This window comes from Zalophus californianus, chromosome 2 (assembly GCF_009762305.2).
Source record: "Zalophus californianus isolate mZalCal1 chromosome 2, mZalCal1.pri.v2, whole genome shotgun sequence".
Lineage (NCBI taxonomy): Eukaryota > Metazoa > Chordata > Mammalia > Carnivora > Otariidae > Zalophus > Zalophus californianus.
In genome coordinates this window covers 57,453,486-57,473,935 of record NC_045596.1, presented here as the reverse complement: position 1 = coordinate 57,473,935, position 20,450 = coordinate 57,453,486, and the positions used below count along the sequence as shown (strand labels likewise).

At 36.9% G+C, this 20,450-nt stretch overlaps 1 protein-coding gene across 1 annotated transcript; it reads right to left on the bottom strand.

Annotated features, from left to right (window-relative positions):
* Positions 1-1,251: 1,251 nt before the first annotated feature.
* Positions 1,252-14,841, bottom strand: NPFFR2 (neuropeptide FF receptor 2). Its single transcript, XM_027600188.1, has 3 exons — positions 14,514-14,841; positions 7,475-7,574; positions 1,252-2,242 (listed from the first exon to the last, which is right to left on the bottom strand). The coding sequence occupies exons 1-3, from the start codon at positions 14,839-14,841 to the stop codon at positions 1,393-1,395; spliced, it is 1,278 nt and encodes a 425-aa protein (XP_027455989.1). The 3' UTR covers positions 1,252-1,392.
* Between the last annotated feature and the right edge of the window lie 5,609 nt (positions 14,842-20,450).

Below are 20,450 nucleotides of genomic sequence, written 5' to 3'. Positions count from 1 at the left end.
TATATTCAGATACCACATAGCTCAATTCAGTTGAAAACTCAACAGTTATTTTCTCAAAGGCCTATAATGTTAAAAGACTTTTAGCTTGAACCACATAAATAACTGGAAAAACACAACAGGTCTAAACCAAGAGATTTATTTTTATTTGCCAAACTATCTATTATATTTTCAAACTTTCTAGGGACTAATCTTACCCTAGAGTAAAAGCTAGCATTTACAGCTGTTATCATTACATAATTGAAACATAGTAGAATCCAAGGGTTTGCGAGTCTCTTTTTTAACAGTGGTACTAACTTATAAATTCAGTAAGAGTGCCAGGCTTAAATGCTGTGCCCAGCAGGAAATCTGGAATAATTGGCCCTGTTCTGTACAGACTTTATGGGAGTCTTTTAATGATTGTTGAACGTCTTTGACTAAGCACTAGAAAGGAGAGTTGTCATTCTTCTGCCAACTGCTGCATTGTTCAAGGATTTGCTTCTTTATGTCAGAGATTCTTTCAGAGAGGGGGTCAAATTGGGATCCCGAGTCACCTCTGTAAGAAATATGGGTTCAGCTAGGGCATGAATTTTATTTACGAAAATATTTTTTTTAAAGATTTATTCATTTGAGAGAGAGAGAGAGAGAGAGCACGAGCAGGGGGAGGGGCAGAGGGAGAAGTAGACTTCCTGCTGAGCTAGGAGGCCAACACATGCTGGATCCCAGGACTCCGAGATCATGACCTGAGCTGAAATCAAAAACTAATGATGTACTATATATTGGCTATTTAAAAATAATAAAAAATATTTGACAAGAGTCGGATGCTTAACCAACTGAGCCACACAGGCACCCCTATTTATGAAAATATTAAAAAGTCAACAATGTTATGATTTCACCAACTTTAAAAGAAAAAACAATCAACCTTTAAACACAAAGAAATAGTGTCTATTTGCTATTGTAGTTCTTATTTCTAAGAAGGCTAAGTGTATTTTAAAAGCACAAATAATTCTGCAGTCTAAAATTCCAACCCCAAAAGTAAAGATGGATTGACAAAATGTACTCTTATGCAAAGAATCGCCCATTTATCACCATTTGGGGAAAATGGGTATGTGTGTATGTTGTCTTTATTGGTATACCCAAAATACACAGGTTTGACTCATATACAAATGGCTAAAATGGAAAAGGTCAAGCTTTGAAAATTATTCCTAGAAAATGGATTTATCCAGGCAAAGTTGTATGTATCTATATATTTTATATACCATAAGATTGAATATGAACATAAGACAGCTTTTTTTTCATTTCTGTTCATAGAGGTCTTTCAGTACATGTTTTCTTTAGAACATTCTCAGAAACAATTGAAGTACAAAGCTAAAGCAAGAGTATTTCCATATATAACACACAGTATAGTTAAAATCATCATACCAGCTCTTTTAAAATCTCATTGCTGTGGATAGCTTCCCCTAATTCTTCCATCATCAATTCTTGTTTGGGTTTTTCAGCACTTTTCCTACAAGGCAAATTTTCCTCATGTGAATTTTGAACGGTAGGTCCCTGGGCTAACTGATGAGACGTATTTATAATCACATTGTCTTTAGCTCTTAGGGTGTAGGTTTCCTTGGGTCTTACTCTTTTTTGGCAGAGCTGGAGGTGAAAAGCATCTTGGAAAGCACGGTGAAAATTCTCATTGAAGAAACCATAAATGATGGGATTGACGCTGCTGTTGCAAAAGGCCAGCCAGTGTGCAAAAGGGTAGATGTAGATATTGATGACCCATAGTTCATTTGGAGACAGGTCAGCGTAGTCTGAGAGCATCATCAGTGTCCACAGAGGCAGCCAGGAGAGAATAAAAAGCAGGGCCACGATCAGGAGCATTTTAATGACCTTCTGCTTCTTCTTGGACACCATGTGCCACTGTTCCTGGTTCTGTTTGCCTGTGTGGGGCACTGTCATCTTGAAGAGTGAAATTCCAATCCTTCCATACATGATGACAATGAGGGACAGGGGAACCAGGTAGATGTTGGCAAATAGCACGGTGGTGTAGATCTTCCTCATTTCCTGATTTGGCCAGTCTTCCCGGCACCAGTAGACTGGACTGGTTTTATTCTGGGAGTTGAGTTTCACTTGGTAATATTTTTCTTCTTGTACATGTAACATTATTGCAGATGGGGACATAATGACAATGGCCAGGACCCAGATGATCACAATAATGACAAATGCTGTCTTGATAGTGAGCTTTGGTTTAAAAGGGTAGACAATGCACCGGAACCTGCAGTTAAAGGTAAGTATCAGTGGAGCACTGCCTTATACCTTCTGACCAAGTTGTGAATTAAACTTTATTCTCCCACTCATGTTCCCCTCAAAAACATAAAGTTACCATTAGCAATAGAGAAGCAGGCATTGATATTTTTTGTGACTGATACAAATTTCAAGTCAAAATATGAATAAGTTGAGTATCAGACACTATATTAGTCACTATTAATAATAGGTGACCATGGTAACTAGCAGATATTGAACATGAATATTTAGTATTCTGTTCCAGACTCTTTTTAAACTTCCCCACTTAAAAGATGGCAAAATAGGCTTAGAAAAAGTAAAAAAATCTTGCCCACAACTACACATAATTTTAACACAGGTAGTTTGGCTCCAGAGTCCATATTGTTAAACTCTCCTTCATGACTTATTGTGCTCCCTTCCCATGTCATCTTTGTGCTTGGCCAATTGAACATTAGCAAGCATGACATAAATAGAAGCCTGAGTGATGGCACAGAGGCACCCAACCAAACCATAGAATCATGACAAATGTTTAAGCATTTTTGTTTTAGGCCAGTAAGTGTTTTGGTGGCTTGATTCACAGCTATAACAGTCTGAGAGTTTCCATTATGAGTTCTGATTACATGCCTTCCAGAAGTTCTATGTCCTCTGATGAGCATGGAAATTCAATGTCAGTACATAGCATAACCCTGATTTCATTTAACTGCAATTTTGCTATTGCGAGTCTTGGCATTATTATTCATACTCGCTATGATAATTATAATCATACCATATACATCTATAGAATACTATATTTTCCAAAGTACTATCACCTATTTAATCTTTGGTTTTTGTAATGACTCTGTAAAGTGGAAATATGAAAATTATTACTTTCCAGATCTGCAGGTAAGAAAACAAAGCTTTTAGTGGCTCAGCAGCAACTCCATATTAATTTTTTTAAAGATTTTATTTATTTATTTGAGAGAGCGAGAATGAGAGAGAGAGAGCACATGAGAGGGGGGAGGGTCAGAGGGAGAAGCAGACTCCCTGCTGAGCAGGGAGCCCGATGCGGGACTCAATCCCGGGACTCCAGGATCATGACCTGAGCCGAAGGCAGTCGCTTAACCAACTGAGCCACCCAGGCGCCCAACTCCATATTAATTTATCTGACAACTCTTCATATACTAATTAACTTGAACATTGATTGCTCTGTTGTCCTTTATTTCATGTGTAAAGTCTGCTGTCTTAACCTCCAAATTTTCTTTTAGTCTTCTAATTAATGAGTCTCCCCATCTACTCATCCTTAAATTATGGGTAACTTCATAGGCACAATTCTAGGTATCTTGTTCTTTTTGTAAACCAACTATTGGGGCTTCACATATTTTTTCATTTATTCAACAAATACATAGATATATTCAAAGAGACAAAGATGAACATGAAGAAAATGCTCTCTGCCAGGAAATAGTCAATGAAAATATTGTGTAATTATGCTAAAATCATGCTAGAGTTTAGACTTGGCCACTGCATTAGTCAGGGTTCTCTAGGGAAACAGAGCCAACAGTATGTGTAAGTATATAGAAAGATATTTATTTTAAGGGATTGGCTCATGCGGTTATGGAAGTTGAGAAGTCCCAAGATCTGCAGTTGGCAAAATGGAGACACAGGAGAGCCAATGGTATAGTTCCAGTTCATATCCGAAGGCTTGAGAACAGGACAGCCATGGATATAAGTTACACTCTAAAAGCCATCAGGCTCAAACCCCAGAAGAGCTAAGGTAGTTCGAGTCGGAAGAAAGAAAAAGACTGATGCCTCAGCTCAAAAAGTCAGGCAGGAGGAATGCTCTCTTACTTGCAGGAAGGTCAGCCTTTTTGTTTGTATTTGGGCCTTCAGCTGATTGAATAAGGGCCACCCAGATTAGGGAGGGCAATCTTTTACTCAGCCTATTGATTCAAATGTTAGTCTCACCAGGCACACCCAGAATAATGTTTGATCAAATATCTGGGCTCCCCATGACACAGTCAAGTTCACATGTAAAATTAATCATGACAACCAGTTAGGGGAAAAAAAAAAAAATCTCAGTATTCTATCTCAAGCAATGGGGGATGGTGCCTTGTTCAGGACCAGTGAGCAACCAGAATTGATGGGGTTTGAAGAGTGACTAGAAAGAAGTTGGAGAGAAAAGGAAGGTTCAAGGATAAATCTCAAGATTTTCACTTAGATTGGATATGTGATCCTGCCATTCCCTGACTGGGGAAAATGGGAAAAAGAGCTTTTCGTTTAGTTTTTTTGTGGAGGACTGGTAGTGAAGAAAGTTCAATTCTGGGTCTGTTTATTTTGAGGTGGTTGTTGTTGGACGTTCAGGTGAAGTTATTCAGAAGCATAGATATGAAATTTAGGAGAAAGACTTCATCTGGAGAAATAGGTTTGGGAGATTTTTTTGTAGAAGAGACCCTGAGAAAGGCATTTTGGTGCCAGTAGTTCAGAGAGAGATGAAGGTGCGGTGGTTTTAAAACAGGTCTAAATTCTTGAACATGCTTTCCAAAGTCCATTGAATGTACTTTGTGACTCACTTCTAATGAATAGGATGCAGAAGGGACACTGCATGACTTTCACTGGCACACTCTCTTAGGACACACATGCCTTGGACTGATATGAGAAGTTCAGCTACCTTGAAGCTGCCATGCAGTGGAGCCCATGTAGTGCTTGGGAAGCCCCAGTTCTATCTCCTAGCTGTTCAAGGCTTCCCAGTCTGGGCACCAACATAAGGGGAAGGCTGCATTCCTGGCCTTAGAACTCCCTCTCTGATGCCAAGTGGAGCAGAGACAGGGTATATGTTTCCAATCAGTGAAGCTTCCCTCATTATAGATTCATGAGCATCATGAGCCACTAAGTGGTTTGTCTTGGGAGGTGACTTGTTATATTGCAATAGATAACTGAAATATAGAGAAATGATACATGGATGTGAAGGCAGAGAGCAAAGGGTATGTCACGGCAGGGGACCGTAGTTTCATCACTTTTTAAAAGACCTAAAATGTGACAGATACAGATGAAATTTTTTTGGTAGCGCTATGCAATCCTAATCCTATTCCATTTTCCTCAGAAATCCTAAAGTTGCTATATATCCTTCCTGTCGGTATTTTTATGCTTTGACAGTATTAGTCCGCATTTATAACATTTTAAATTCTATATTATGGCACCATATTATATGTATCAATTTATAGCTTTGAGATTGTATGCTTTTGAAATTTATGCATTTTGATATACATTGACCTAGTTAATTGATTTTAGCCAGCATACAGTTATCCATTGAATAAATATAGCACAATATACTTATTGTTTTAACCTTTTTAAAATGAAATCTCTGTTTAGGAGTCATCCTAGAAACAGTGAAAGAGAAATTTAGGGATATTTAATGCTAAATGCAATGTGCAAGTAAACCTGATAAGCTCAAGATTCAAGTAGAAAATGCAAAGGATATTAGTTTTTTTATTCACAGTAGAGATAACAAATAATTGTAATAGTATTACAAACATTCATAACAAAATAATTTAGTAGTAGCATTATTTACTAGTATAAATTAGTATGCAAAAAATTAGTAGTAACAGGATGTAGTAAATTTGGAAATAATTAGCTCCCAAATTTTAATGTAAAAAGCTATCTTTGGCATTTGTTGGTTAGCATATATTGTAAATTCTGTTCTCTTTATATGGAAACCAAAAAGCTAGATCTATAAGATAGGTTCTTAGATTAATATTGAAAATAGAATCTACCAAGTTGTTTTTTGATGTCAACAATTCTATATAGCATTTTACATATTTTGGGGTCATGGTTCGGTTTCCCTCTCAAATCTCTCTTAATTGCCATTGCCTTACATCCTCTCCCATCTAGGTTGTTACAGAAGTTTAACTGTTCTTCCTTTCTCCAATCTTACACAACTCCAAACCCTTTCTGTTTTTCTAAATTGAAAATCTAGTCATTATTTCCCCCGTATAAAAGACTTCAGTAGCTCCCTGCTGTCTTCAGGACGAATGGAAGACAGGCCCATAGAAAACCTACGTGTGGTCACACCTAATGTGCCATTCCACCCTCCCATGTTCTAGCTGGCCTGCCTCTCTGCACTTCTCTTGATAAATATCCTCCTATTTCAAGTGCCCTATATATATATCCCTGTCTTAAGAGATGCTCTTTCCTCTGTTTCTTCTCAAGGTTAATTTCTAAATCTTGAGGGATCAGGAGGTGAACCCAACACTCTCTGTCCTGAGAGGTAACTTGATCACTTTCTCCTTTGTACAGTTGTTATGTTAGAGAGTATTATTTGTAAGTATTTGTTAATGTGTCTGTCTACCTCTGCCAGAGTGTGGGCTTCTTTAGGTAGCACTTTGTCTAATTTGTTTTATTTTTTAAGATTGTATTTATTCATTTGAGAAACAGCACAAGCAGGGGAAGAGGCAGACTCCCTGCTGAACAGAGAGCCCGACGTGGGGCTCAATCCTAGGACCTGGAGATTGTGATCTGAGCTGAAGGCAGACACCTAACATCTGAGTCACCCAGGTGCCCCCTGTCTGATATGTTTTAGATGATATATGCCCAGTACAGGCACACCTCAACACTATGTGTAAATGAATGTATTAGTACATTTTCTCTTAAAATCTGGATAAAATTTCAGGTTTATTTCACCACATTTCCACCATTAGAAAATTGAAGGTTCTAGTGAAAAACAGTATAACTATGATGGTATGGACTTTATGTTTGTGTCCCCCCAAAATTCATTCCTCGAATAAGGGTTAGGGTTTCAAATGGTAGATGGAGGTAATTCGGTTCAGATGAGATCAAGAGGGTGGTGTCCCCAGGATGGGATTAGTGTAAAAAGAGGAGACTAGAGCTCCTGGTTCCACAGAGAAGATGGCCTTTTGCAAAACCAGGAAAAGGTCTCTCACCAGACACAGAAGCTCCTGGCATCCTGACCTTGGACAGCCCAGCCTCCAGAACTGTGAGAAACAAATTTCTGTTGTTTCAGACACACTCTCTGGCATCTTGTGACAGCAGTACAAACTAAGACACATGTCATCCCTAATTATTTAATTTAAAAAATGGAAATTTTAATAGTTTTAGTTTATTACTAAACCTTTAGCAGATATATGCCATGCTCTTAAAAGAGTAGATATTATAAATATAATTTTGGGCAGATATAACCAAATTTAATAGATTATACAGTTTTCACTAGATTCAGATTTTGGTACCGACTTACCTATCCACAGCTATCGCAACCAAAGTAAAGACTGAAGCTGCGACTGATATTCCTTGGATGAATCCACTGATCTTGCACATTGTGCTTCCAAAGGGCCATCCTGAAAGGGATATGAAACAGTCTTTGAATAGATCATATATATATTTTTTTAAATTTCACCAAAAATATGAACAGAAAAGCATGAAATCAAAACTGATGCAACTATTTCCTAAATGATGTCCAGGGAACAGTCATTGTTTTCCATTATTTTCATTAATATCTCCAGAGCTCTATTTTTAGTATACTACTACTAATGTCAGAACTTAATTATAACTTTTTAATATACTACTACTAATGTCAGTTATAACTTCTAGGCACTGTAGTAAGTGCTTTGTATCTATTAATTTATCTAATTCCCCAAGGCTTTTGAAGGCTTTATTCTCCTCCTCATGATATAGAATAAGTAATAAATACACAAATATCACATACCTTGCCACAGCTAGTTAGCATATTTAGGATTTCAACCCCAGCTGTATGGTTCCAGAGCCTAAACCATTAACCTTTATGCAATAAAGCCCTTTAAATGAATAAGACAGGAAGAATATTGGTTTTATAATTTGGAAATATACCCCATAAATTATGAGGAACAGGAGGTACATGTAGAATAAATAAGATTAGAATTTATTCATATATAATGTAATGAGACAATTTACCTCAGAGGTACATTGTTATAGAGTGAAAGTTTGTGCCCCTTCCCCGTTCAGATGCATATATTGAAGCCTTAAGCCCTAGTGTATTTGGAGGAGGGGCCTCTGGAAAATAAATATTTTTAGATAGTGCCACAAGGGTGGTACCTACATGATGGGATTAGTGCCATTAGAAGAGAGAGAGCTTTCCTTTCCATGAACATGCATTGAGGAAAGTCCATGCGAGCACACAGCAAGAAGGCGGCTGTCTACAAACCAAAAAAAGGACCCTCACCAACAACCTGACCATGTATCACCCTGATGTCAGACTTCTTGCCTCTGAAATAGTGAGAAAATAAATATCTGTTGTTTAAGCCACCTAGTCTATGGTATTTTGTTATAGCAGCCTGAGCTGACTAAAACATACTTTGAGAATCAAGAGCACTTTACAAAAGTAGTCTATTTGAATTACTTTCTAATCAAACCTCATTTACTGAAATGTTTATAAAGGAAATAACCACCCATCTGCTATTATAGGAAAATAAGCAACTATTCTAGTTTCCCAAAAGATAAAATTTAAAAATCTGAGGAATAGGCAACATTCTTTTTTTTTAAAAGATCATGCAATTTATTTTTACCTATTTTTTTTTTAGATTTTATTTATTTATTTGACAGAGAGAGAGAGAGTGGCAGACAGAGGGAGAGTGAGAAGCAGGCTCCCCACTGAGCAGGAAGCCCCCGACATGGGACTCGATCCCAGGACCCTGGGATAGTGACCTGAGCTGAAGGCAGATGCTTAACCAACTGAGTCAGGTGCCCCTATTTTTACCTAATTTAAAATATTCCCCCAAAATCTAAATAACCCAAGCATATCTAAAAGAAAATATTTTGTCATCTATCCAGACCATTTTAAAATAGATGCTTGAGTTACTCTACTGAATAGAAACCAAGAGAGAGCATGTTTTCCCAGTCCTAAAATTATTTGGCTGTTACAATATTAAACAAAAAAAGCAAAAAGGAGTGTGAATAGCCTTTGGTCAAAAAAAAAAGCATATGATTTATCTCACCTCCCTCACTAAATTCCACTAAAATGAAAGCACTAGGGAAAAGAAAACTCAAATAGAAAGAATGTGAAGCTGGGAAAATAAGACAATGGGGCTGAATTATGAATAAATGTAATCAGATGCCACTTGCTTTTCCCCTGGCCAGCAGAAGGATGGAAGTTACTCTCTGAGGAGGTGGAAGCAAAGGGGCTCTAGACTCTGACTCACTAGGAGTGGGTACCACAATGATGCACAAGGATTAAGTAAAAATATATACTCTGCACTCAGTTCTGTTGCCCAGGGACCCACTGAGCTCTGGAATGCAGCAGCCAGTCTTATGATTCCTCTAGCAATAGATCAGAGAATTTCCTTCTGGGGAATGTGATCCTTCCAAGAACACTGATGTGCAGATTTTGACAGTCGTGGATTTCCCAGCGAGTGGCCCAAACTAAAGAAGCTGAGAGTGGGCCAAACCTCAAACCTAAGGCAGGCAGAGGTCCAAGACAGCCACACTGTGTCTCACTTTGAAACACAAGCAGCTAAGTAGCAATTGACATAAGGGAAACCTCAAATATAGAAGTGACTATAACAAATAGGAAAAAAAGAAACTTAACAGAAAACCAGTATAAATCAAGTAGATGAAAAGAGCCAGATGTATAGAGAAGGATGTCCACCCTCACCACTTTTTTTCAACATAGTACCATAAGTCCTAGCCACAGCAATCAGACAAGAAAAAGAAGTAAAAGGCATCCAAATCAGTAAGGAAGAAGTAAAACTTTCACTATTTGCAGATGACCTGATGCTCTCTACTGAAAATCTGAAAGACTCCGCCAAAAAACTGCTAGGACTGATACACGAATTCAGCAAAGGATACAAAATCAATGTACAGAAATCTGTTGCATTTCTATATACTAGTAATGAAGCAGCAGAAAGAAAAATTAAGAAAACAATCCCATTTAAAATTGCACCACAAATAAGATACCTAGGAAGAAACCTAACCAAAGAGGTGAAAGACCTGTACTCTGGAAACCATAAAACACTGATGAAAGAATCTGAAGAGGACACAAAGAAATGGAAAGACATTTCATGCTCATGGATTGGAAAAACGAATATTGTGAAAATGTTTATACTCCCAATGCCTATAAAAATACAAAGAGCACTTTTCACAGAACTAGAACAAACAATCCTAAAATTTGTATGGAACCACAAAAGACCCCAAATAACCAAAGCAATCTTGAAAAAGAAAAAGCTGGAGGCATCACAATTCTGGACTTCAAGTTATATTACAAAGCTGTAGTAATCAAAACAGTGTTGTACTGGCAGAAAATTAGACACACAGATCAATGAAACAAAATAGAAAACCCAAAAATAAACCCACAATTATATAGCCAGTTAATCTTCAACAAAGCAGGAAAGAATATCCAGTGGGAAAAAGACAGTCTCTTCAACAAATAGTGTTGGGAAAACTGGGCCACTTTCTTATACCATACACAGAAATAAACTTGAAATGTATTAAAGACTTGAAACCATAACAATCCTAGAAGAGAACACAGGCAGTAATTTCTCCGACATCATAGCAACTTTTTTCTAGATATGTCTCCTGAGGCAAAGGAAACACAAAAATAAACTATTGGGACTTTATCAAAATAGAAAGCTTTGGCACAGCGAAGGAAACAATCAACAAAACTAAAAGGCAACCTATGTGACGGGAGAAGATAAACAGCTTAACACCCCCAAACCAAATAACCCCATTAAAAAATGGGCAGAAGACATGAACAGACATTTCTCCAATGACAACATACAGGAGGCCAATAGGCGCATGAAAGATGCTCATCAGCACTTACCATCAGGAAAACAGCCCACGTGTCCACTGATTGATGAATGGATAAACAAGATGTGGTATATAGATAGATAGATGATAGATAGATAAAGAAGATGTGGTGTGTGTGTGTGTGTGTATATATATATCTGCGATGTGGTATGTCTATGTATGTAGACGCAATGTGGTATATGTGTGTATATATATATATATACACACACATATATATACACACACACACACAGATGTGTGTATATATATGTGTGTGTGTACATGCAAAGGCTGAATATTATTCAGCCACAAAAAAAAAAAAGAAATCTTGCCATTTGCAACTACATGGGTGGACCTAGAGAGTATCATGCTAAGTGAAGTAAGCCTGTCAGAAAAAGACAAATACCATATGATTTCACTCCTATGTGGAATTTAAGAAACAAAACAAACAAGCATAGGAAAAAAAAACAAACCAAGAAACAGGGTCTTAACTATAGAGAACAAACTGATGGTCATCAGAGGGGAGGTGGGTAGGAGGATGAGTTAAGTAAGTGATGGGGATTAAGGAGTGCACTTGGCATGATGAGCACCAGGTAATGTGTGTAATTTTTGAATCACTATATTGTACACCTGAAAGTAATATAACAACTAACTGGAATTAAAATAAAAACAAAAAATAAACCTCAGATACAACAAATTTTATCCATGAAATGTGCATGACAGTATAAGAAACATGCAGAAAATAAAAATAGCTCAAAGAATTTAAAATATGACAAATGTAGAACTCAATATGTCTAGAAAATTGAGAAAATCTTTGAAAATGGAATAAGGACAGAAAATGAAAAAGATTTAAAAAAACGGCAAGCCAAAACCTCCACTATCTAATAGGAATTGAAAAAAGTAAAATGGAAGAGAATTATACAAGAAAATTCCCCAGGATTAAGAAGCATTCTATTTTTGAATGGAAGGACCTGGTTTGTCTCCAACACAATAAATGAAAAATAACAAGACTTTTCCAAGGCATAATTGCCTGAAATTCAGAACACTAAAGATAAAGAGAAGTTCCAGGAGTTTTCAGGAGAAAAAACAAAATGCAAATCAGGATAAAAGCAAGAGTGTAATGTCATTTAGATTTTTTAGCAGTAGTATCAGGTTTCTCAGCAGTAACAATAGAGACATCTCTGTTAAAATGTCCAGTCTTGAATACTTTATACAGCTAACTATAAATCAAATATGAGGGCAGAATAATGATAATTACAGACAACCAGATCTCAAATTTTTTTTTAATCTTAATGCACACTTTCTCAGGAAAGTGATAGACAAATAAACCAAGAAAGAAGACATGCCTCCAGAAAACAGGGGATCAAGCACTAAGAGAGGTGAAGAGAATCGTTAGGTTCTCAGTGAAGGGACATCCCAGAGCAGTAGCTGCTGAGCTCCTTGCCTGAAGAGCAAAATGTCTGAATAGGGACCATAGGGTAGAGAGCACAGTTGGGGCAGGGGGGGAATCTCTAGAAAAAAGATGCAATTCACATGTTGCCTGATATGTTTGAAGGTATTTACAAGAAATTAACACTCCTGGAAGAGAATTTGAGAATATATTACTTAAATATACGTACCCCAAACTAAGTAAATCAAAACACGATGCCCTTATTAAATCCAAGAAAACATTTTATAAGAAAGAAATTGATGCCCTAGCACTCAACATGCCTCAGCAGGGCTAAGCTACATGAAACAATAGGAATGTATTCTCTGCATACTGACAACAAAAAATTATCATTACATTGGGAAAGAGTGTGAATGTGTATTTGTATGTCTATATAAATGCATCTGATTGCATTTGTACATGATTCCCGCTAATCCTGCTTTCCCAACTTCACACTCAGCAGTATCTGACAGTTTCTATGGATTTATGTTCTTTTGCTGTGTATCATTTCAGTGGAGTCTGGTGAGGGACACTTCCTCTTGTGGTAGGAGAGGATTAAGACAACCAAAGTACATCTCCCGCGTGTGAAGATAATACATAATAATGGAAACAGGTTGCTTAGAAATAGGAGAGTAACTACAGAAAATAAAGGCAACATGCTGAATGTGGCTGCCTCCCGCAAATGGGAATCAGGGGTAAGGAAGGGTAATAATGTGTATGGAAAAGTTGAGATAATAATTTCATTATAAATACTTATAGGAGGGAGATACTGAGAGCATTTCTTACTGGCAAAATAAGTTTCTTGAGAGCAATAACAATAATTTAAATCAATTCTTTCATTCTTTTTGCCTAGCACAGTATCTTAAAAATGTACATTCTCGATAAATATTTTTTTAATGCTAGACCTCACAAAAATGCAGAATCTATGAGTACAGATGCTAAAAGAGGCACTCTTAAACTCTCCCCGGCTCCCACTCCAGAGAAAGGAAGGAAACAGAAGTCAAGTCTAAAGAGAAACCTCTTATTCTTCAGTAAACTGATAATGCTATGAAAGGCTAAGAACTACAATAGGGCTCATGGCTGCTCTAAATATTTTTGATATGCAACTATGGTATCATTTAAAATTTTTTAAATTTAAATTCAGTTTAATTAACATGTACTGTATTATTATCTTCAGAGGTAGAATTTAGTGATTCAACAGTTGCATACAACACCCAGTGCTCCTTACTTCAAGTGCCCTCCTGAATGCCCATCACCCAGTTACCCCATCCCCCCACCCACATTCCATCGTTTTTTTTCTTATACAGATTTGGAATATGAATATCTTGAATACTGTTCATTAATTAATACAACAAATACTTGTTAAGCAGGTACTATGCGCCAAAATGGTTCTGGGAGCTGGAGATACAGTGCCCCTGCACTTCCAGGGTATATAAGGTAGTACTAGAGAAGTAGTAATATAGGCCAGAAGTACTCTAGGGTAGTACTCTAACCACCACTACAATGTGAAGTGACTTTTGTTGCATACGTACATTATCACTGATGAACAACCACTTTTTGAGAAATCATTGGGACTGCTGCTCCATCTTCCCTCAAAAACTATTGGAAATCTCCCTAGCTAACCACAAGAGGGCCTCAATATCTGCCTGTTAAATTGAAGACATTGGATCAGTTGAAACCACACTTAACCACTTCCTTGAACTTTACAGTGCATACTATTACCAATAATTCTAACACATTATAGGTGCCCTGAACTATATCAAGCAAATTCAAAGTCTTTAGTAAGAAATGTTAGATCTCATTTTCTGATGACCTTCCAGTGAATACCCTAAAAATGAGTTTCTACTCTCCCTCTCTGTTACCTGCTTTATTTTTTATCCCTAATTCTTATTAACCTCTGACTACTTATGTTATATCTATTTGCTCATTTTCTTTCTCCTCCTTCAGAATGTAGACTCTATGAGGGCAGGTACCTGGAGCAATTCTTGGAACTCCATAAATATTTGCAAATGAATAGATGGCCCTGCCATCGGTGCAGGGATAGGGGACAGAAGTTTCCTCCTATCATCCTTGCACTGTACACAAGTCAACATACCTGTTATGATATTGTCCAGCAGCGTGATAGGCATACAAAATATGCCAACCAGTAAATCACTTATTGCCAGGTTCAAGATAAAGAGATTAGTGACTGTATGCATATGTTTGTTCCTCATTACAGTAAAGCAAACCACTGTATTTCCCACCATGCACAGGAAGAAGATCAGAAAGTAGGAAATAATGAAGATTGCTGCCACTTGAGGCTGGTGAAGATAGTAGTCCACATAGGTGATATTGATATCTGAATATAGGTGATACTTTGTGTCATTGACACTCCAAATGTCATGCCAGTTTTCTGAAGAGTTTGAGTCCCATCTCTCACTCATGATGGACCTGAACAAAGGAGAGGTAGAAAAGAAAAAGCATAATTAGAAGCTGGTAGAACATAAGTTCTGTACCCGAGTTTAAAAAGAACACTTTTAAAATGCTAGGGGATTTTGATGGTCCTTCTATAATAATCCTTTAATTTTGCATGGAACAGAGTTATAAATAAAGCATTCAAATTATTAGGATTTTAACCAAGAAGATTGAAATTTCTACTTTGTTTCATAAGTAACAATAAGTATTATTTTTTTATGTCCTCAATATGCTCTGTATTTCACTTTATTATACCTCCTATCCATTTGCAAAGTTTCAAGGGAAACTCTAAGTGAGACCTTTTAAAACTCCCTTTCTCCTGTCTCCAGGTATCATAACCTGTCAAAACCTACTTGTTCCTTTAAGGCTAACTAACTTACAGGTTTTTAGCTTTCCTGGCAATTTAAACAAGATGATGTGTCTACATCTTCAAAACTGTCTTTGAAATAAGCTTCTTATAGATTCCTTATTCTGCTTTGAGTGAATTAATTGAATATTCTTTTTATATATGCATGGATAGCCACTATACTATGAATTTCTTAAAATAAGTCCACACTTGCCTTGGTTTCACTTTACATAATTCCATTCACATAGAATGTATTCAATAAATATTTTTATTTAGAATCTATATATCTTCACGTGGACATTTCAGTCAACCTTTTGTGTCAGAGGTCCTCAAGAACATGCCCAGGTTTGGTGATTTACTGGAAGGATTCAGAGGACTTAGCATATAGTGTATTCACAGCTAATATTATAGCAAGAATTCTTCCAGTAAATCATCAAACCTGGGCATGACATATCAGATAAAGGGCTAGTATCCAAAATGTATAAAGAACTTACCCAACTCAACACCCAAAGAACAAATAATCCAATCAAGAAATGGGCAGAAGACATGAACAGACATTTTTCTAAAGAAGACATCCAAATGGCCAACAGACACATGAAAAAGTGCTCAACATCGCTCGGCATCAGGGAAATCCAAATCAAAACCTCATTGAGATACCACCTCACACCAGTCAGAATGGCTAAAATTAACAAGTCAGAAACTACAAATGTTGGCGAGGATGTGGAGAAAGGGGAACCCTCCTACACTGTTGGTGGGAATGCAAGCTGGTGCAGCCACTCCGGAAAATAGTATGGAGGTTCCTCAAAAAGTTGAAAATAGAGCTACCATGTGATCCAGCAATTGCACTACTGGGTATTTACCCCAAAGATACAAATGTAGGGATCCAAAGGGGTACATGCACCCCGATGTTTATAGCAGCAATGTCCACAGTAGCCAAACTATGTAAAGAGCCAAGATGTCCATCAATAGATGGATAAAGAAGATGTGGTATACACACACACACACACACACACACACACACACACACACACACTGGAATATTATGCAGCCGTCAAAAGGAATGAAATCCGGCCATTTGCAGTGACGTGGATTGAACTGGAGGGTATTATGCTGAGTGAAATAAGTCAGAGAAAAGACATGTATCATATGATCTCACTGATATCAGGAATTCTTAATCTCAGGAAACAAACTGTGGATTGCTGGAGTGGTGGGGGTTGGGGTGACTGGGTGATAGACATTAGGGAGGGTATGTGCTAGTATGTGCTATGGTGAGCGCTGTGAATTGTGTAAGACTGTTGAATCACAGACCTGTACCTCTGAAATAAATAATACATTATATGTTAAAAAAAAAAGATAGTAGGAAGGGAAAAATGAAGGGGGGGGAATTGGAGGGGGAGACAAACCATGAGAAACTATGGACTCTGAGAAACAAACTGAGGGTTCTAGTGGGGGGGATGGGTTAGCCTGGTGATGGGTATTAAAGAGGGCACGTATTGAATAGAGCACTGGGTGTTATATGCAAACAATGACTCATGGAACACTACATCAAAAACTAATGATGTAATGTATGGTGATTAACATAAAATAAAAAAAGAATAGTAAAAAAAGTTGAAAAGATTTTTTTGAGACAACATAAAGAAAAAAAAAACAAAAAGGATACAAAGCAAAATCAGCAACTAATAAGGCACATAAGGTAAAATCTGCAGGGAACCAGCTTCTAAGAGTCTCTCTCAGTGAAGTCACAACAGTGAGTTAATCCCTCCTGCAATGAGTTTGACAACATGTGTGAAGTGTTGTCTACCAGGGAAGCTCATTAGAAACTCAGTGCCCTGGGTTTTTAATTGGAGAATGGTCACATGGTACCTTCCTCCTAGCAGTCTCAAAATTTCAGACTCCCTGATGGAAAGTAGGTGTGCAGCAGGAACAATGTTGTTTGTACAGATTAGGTATAATAAGCCACTCTTGTCATTTATGGACACTTTATATCAATATAGGGAACTGTTTTAGACTTAAGTTCCTACACTCTAACCAAGGGCAGACCTTGCAAGCAGTCCTTTCTAAAGATAGCAGGCTCAGGCCTGCTTGTTAACTCTTTCCTGCATACCTTCTAAATTGGTTGGACAGAAGGTTATATGTGCCTTTAAAGGAAAAGGAATTTGGCAGTAGACTTACACAACTGAGCTCCCCCCAAAAAGCTTCCCTTTTTTGGGGGGGATAATTTCAGGGACTTTGAACTGGTGAGATAATCAGACCCCAGTTTCCAGTAGTGACCTCATTATCACTCTATTTTCCAGTCTTTCAAGCACATATCTGTATCATTAAGGGGAGCATGTTTATTCTTGTAAATATAAATAAAGATTAAGATATGTAGTATTCATTTCAGATACTTTGGATAGTTTTCTCTGTTTTAGGTACAGGGAAGAGTGAACAAGGTAAGTTACTATAAAACAAGTATATAAATATAAAACAAGCCAATAAAAAGTGATTTTTCTCCAATATTTTGCCATTTTATTTCTTCCCTTCTAATTTTTTTAAATCTTTTTAGTGTTATGTTAATCACCATATATTACATCATTTGTTTTTGATGTAGTGTTCCATGATTCATTGTTTGTTCATAACACCCAGTGCTCCATGCAGAACGTGCCCTCTTTAATACCCATCACCAGGCTAACCCATCCTCCCACCCCTCTCCCCTCTAGAACCCTCAGTTTGTTTTTCAGAGTCCATCGTCTCTCATGGTTCGTCTCCCCCTCCGATTTCCCCCCCTCATTCTTCCCTATTCCCTTCTAATTTTTAAAGCTCATCTCCGCTTTTCAATATTTAATGTCCCTGAGCCCAAATAAAAATGAAAAATGAAAAGAAAGTGAGTGTGGGATAAGGTGAGGGCCTGGAGAGAAGGAAATAGGATTTGAGTAAGACTAGATGTATTCTGCTAGACAGAATCAAGCTGAGAATGTCTGGGGGTCTGTCACAGCCTGACAGAATATCCGCTAGCTTGATAAAAATCATTTCAAAGTATCCAAAAGAAAAGCATTCAACAAATATTTAAAGGCATTTGTATCTAAAGCAAGGAAATGCTGTAAACATAAATGAGAACGCATGAGAACACTGTAGGTAGCTAAAAGTTACTGCTAAGAAACATCTGTCCACAGATTCAGGTACAGCTGGAAAATATATTGGGTGGAATATGTCATAAGAGGTAATGCTTTATATGTTCACATTCTTTTTCCTTATACACTAGCTGAAAGCCACCACATGTTTCAGAAGCAGAGATGCAGGCATTGTGTATGTGTTAAGATAAGGGTATGAGGAATGTTGAGATGGAACAAGGTTTTCAAAACCTTCCTGCGTATCAACTTCACCTCCATGTCAGTTTTTTGGGAGATGTTGCTTTTCCTCCTCTTTCAGTGGATTATTGATAAACTAAAATCAGATTTTGTTTCAGGGGCCAAAATGGATTTTACTATTCCTATTATTGGCTTGATAACTCTATGTGGCAAGAAAACATGAAACATGCATTACAGAGGAGTAGTGGAAGGACGTGTAATATTTAAGCATTCTTTCCTCCTGATACATAATTGTAAAAATGTATGAGCTTTGATTATTTGATTATTGGATTAACCTATAATGGAGGATGGGATAATACCATCACCCATAGTATTATGGTAGTGAGGCAGAGAAAAGCCAGGTTCTGATTGATCCTGAGAAGATCCCCTTATCTCAATTTAATACACCAAGGAAAACTGCTCTTTGGTATTCTTGCATCTGGCATCTTTTCACTGGGCACTTAAAAGTTCTATCCAGTTGATTAAAAAGCTTTAAATAAAATCACCCTTCAATTGAATACCTTTAAGACTAGAATTAAAGTATATTCTTGCATCATATTAATTCTATAGATGAAAAAATATAAGGACTAAGAAATTTGTGCATGCCAGTTTCTGGAATGCAGATTTATACTCTGCCTATATTAATGATTCAATAGTTTTAGAATATTCCACTGAAAATGTGTAATGTGTAATGTCTTTTAGTAGCAAAGTCTAAATTTTGTAAGTTAGTATTTTACATGTTGAATAAATGAATTGTAGGCCATCTTACCACTAATTAGTCTTATATTCATTATTTCTACGTGGAAATATATGCGATGAATAAAATGCTTGGTGTGGGCTTTATCGTTCCTTCATCTTCCACTCTGGGGAGGAAGCAGATAAAGGTTAAACTGCCTGAGCTCCATTTAGAACCCAAGTTAGTATGACTTGTCCAGACCCTAATTCTTATCTTTAGAAAGAGTGTCTGTGTCTTCAGAAAGAGAAATCAGGAGAGGAAGTCATTTAAAAATTTTCCTTCCTGTAATTGTATTTGCCAAAACATTAACAGTGAATTACTCAGTAGGAGATTGACTGGTTGGATATTATTATATATTTGTGTTTTCTATATTTCTCAACTTTTTTCCTGTTTCCAGATTTTTTTTTTTATAATCTGGAAAAAATGTGTTATCATATCATTATCTGAATTCAATTATATAGAATAAAACCAGATGACATAGCTTAAATTCTTATAAATTCACAATCATAGTAAGTCATACACTGGCTAGTAATGGTTTTATTTTACCTAAAATAGATATGTCTCCCAATTTCAATTAAGAAAGAATCCACAGACTCTAACCTATGATGTTTAAATGTACTGTTTCATACATATCATCTAAAGAATTGGTCATCTGGAAAAGAGTCTATATTCTTCATTTCTGTATCAAATACTCATTAAAGTGACGAAGTCTGCAATAAATTGTCACCAATCATGGGCTACCCAGACTACCAGACCCATGCAAGTGAACTATGGCCAGTACTCCCCATTTGGGACATCCATCTCTCCTTGGGCTTTGCCCTGTTGCCTCTATTACTGTGGTATTTATTATTAATTTTACTGTGTTCTTTTTTTTTCCTTTTCTTCCCCCCAAAGTACAAGGGCTCAAAGACAGGAAGGTGGCAGTATTTACGTCCATCTATGTTGGATGATCTAAACTAAACTCTGGTGATTATCACTAAACAGAATTATAGTTATTAAGTAACCAATTTATGACAAATTGCTAAAATAATTGAAAAGGAGAGATAGGGAAAATGGGAAGGACAGACATGTTACAAATGCACATGCTCAAACTGGGGGTGAATCATTGGCAATCATTATGAGTCAGTAATAATGCCTAATATTTAAATTTTCAAAGCACTTTCAAATGTA